The 1,865-nt window shown below is 67.9% G+C and overlaps 1 protein-coding gene across 2 annotated transcripts; it reads left to right on the top strand.

The window, feature by feature from the left end:
- Positions 1-6: 6 nt before the first annotated feature.
- Positions 7-1,859, top strand: LOC106727115 (protein SPT2 homolog). Of its 2 annotated transcripts, none has more exons than XM_014544567.1 (2): positions 7-1,002; positions 1,046-1,859. In XM_014544567.1, the coding sequence occupies exons 1-2, from the start codon at positions 81-83 to the stop codon at positions 1,111-1,113; spliced, it is 990 nt and encodes a 329-aa protein (XP_014400053.1). In that variant the 5' UTR covers positions 7-80; the 3' UTR covers positions 1,114-1,859. The 2 variants fall into 2 exon arrangements, with proteins under 2 accessions (XP_014400053.1, XP_014400052.1); XM_014544566.1 differs by having other exon boundaries at positions 7-1,006; positions 1,050-1,859.
- Positions 1,860-1,865: the final 6 nt, after the last annotated feature.

Genomic DNA, 1,865 nt, shown 5'->3' with positions numbered 1-1,865 from the left:
CAGGGCTGAGTCCAAGTCTGCCCCGGCCCCAAGCCTGTAACCCTGTGTGGCTGCAGCCTTGGGGCGGGAGTCTGTCCCTGATGGCTCAGTCCTGGGCATGGGTGGGCGCCACGCCCCTTAGAGGTCTCGGGCCCACCTCGGCAGAGGAGGAGCGGAAAGGCCAGACCGAATGGCTCCCTGCCATTGGCCAGGGTGCTCGTGGGAATGTTACTCTGATTTCTGATTGGTCCGCTTTTGCACTCGGAGGGCCACTGATTCGTCTTGCTTCTGTGCTGGGCCCAGGCTATGCCAGCAGCGGGCCTCCAGCAGGGCAGGGGCAGGGGCAGGGGCTGGGGCTGGGAGCCTGCGAGGAGTGGGAGTCACAGAGTGCGGGGGGCCCAGCTCCCTCCAGGTCTCTGTGCCCCTCGGTCAGGGTGGGCAGGGGTTCCAGGGCAGGGTCGGGGCCAGTCCCAGCTGTGAGTGGGGTCAGGGTCATGGCACAGGCCCAAGGTACCAGTGATCATGGGATGGGGAGCCAAGCGGACGGGAGGCCACGGCGGGGCCGGGGTGCGCGGGAGGGTTATGCCTCCGGGGAGACGAAGGCACAGCGATGCTCTCGCCTTGGCACATGTTTTCCAAATCAGGGGTCTGAGCAGCAGGTGAGACCAGAACAGGTGACGTCCAAAACTGCGCTCACCCTGTGTCCCGGCCACATCACGGTCACTGGCTGCCTTCTTGGCAGGTGGGGGAGGGGCGGCAGGCCGGCGGGTGGGCACCCCCGCGGCCCCTCCCTCAGGAACGGTACGCACCCATGCACATGCACCCACGTGCCCCACGCGAGCATGCACAGCCCCCACTCAGCCTCTGGGAGAAGGCCCGGTCTCCACCTCCCCTGCGCCCTCCACCCGAGGGGAGGAAGTGCTCAAGGGGGGGGCCCCAGGCCACGCCAGGCCACCCCAGAGCCCCTGACCCAGCAGCGAGCCGGTGCCACCAGGCCCCGCTCTTGGTCCCACTTTCTGCCAACAGGACACGGGCGACTGGAAGGAAGGAAGCCCAGGCGAGAGCCCAGGCCAGCGAGGAGGGGCGAGGGGAGTGGGAGTGTTTGGTTTCAGATCCGAGGGCCTGGGCTGCTGAGGCTTGGGGGGCGGTGATGTGGAAGGGCTGCATGGGACCCTCAAAGGAAGAGGGGTTGGGGGTGCCCCTTCCCCCCAGGGCACTAGCTCAGCAGCCCGGGTGGACCCAGCTGTGCCCTCCATCCTTCGAATGACCAGGACACCCGGGGTGGAGACGAGCTGGGAGGTAAGGAACAGGCGGGCGGGCCTGGGTGCCCAGGACCCATCGACAGAGGGGTCAGCGTGAGGGACGCTGAGGAGAGAAGGGGCGGTCCTGACCCCCCTCCTCCAGGCCCCTGCCCTGCCCAGAGGGCTACTGAACATGATTGAGGAGGGGGGGCTTGCAAGCTCAGGACACACCCTGAGCCCCGCCCAGCAGCTTCTGTAAACATACACAGCACTGCAGGCCCCCGTGGGGGTCACCCAGGGGCTGGCCAGCAGGCACCACATCTGGGGGGGTGGCCAGGACAGATGCCGGCCTGGACCACAGATGAGAATATGTGGGGAAGGGCAGCCAGAGGGCAGTGCAGGGAGTCAGGATGCCACTGCCTGTGCTGGAGTAGGGGTGCCAGGAGGCCTGGGGGGGGCAGGTGGCAGGGCCCCGGGCTCTTCCCCACTCCTCACCCCTCCCCTGTCTGGAGGGCCCAGCTGCCAGCTGCCTTGGCTCTGGGGGTCCTAGGCTGAGGTAGGGACACGGACCCCCAGCTCAGCAGCAGTGCCCAGGCCTGAGGCTGCACTGGCCCTTGGGGCCTCTCCTCAAAGCTGCCGGGCCTG

This window comes from Myotis brandtii, unplaced genomic scaffold, assembly GCF_000412655.1.
Source record: "Myotis brandtii unplaced genomic scaffold, ASM41265v1 scaffold369, whole genome shotgun sequence".
Taxonomy (NCBI): domain Eukaryota; kingdom Metazoa; phylum Chordata; class Mammalia; order Chiroptera; family Vespertilionidae; genus Myotis; species Myotis brandtii.
The sequence above is the reverse complement of the archived record's forward strand: the minus strand, read 5'-3'. Positions and strand labels throughout refer to the sequence as shown.

Coding starts and splice junctions, on each gene's coding strand:
- LOC106727115 (XM_014544567.1), top strand. CDS start 81: ATGGCTCAGTCCTGGGCATGGGTGGGCGCCACGCCCCTTAGAGGTCTC. Junction 1,003..1,045: donor TTGGTCCCACTTTCTGCCAA/CAGGACACGGGC, acceptor CAGGCGAGAGCC/CAGGCCAGCGAGGAGGGGCG.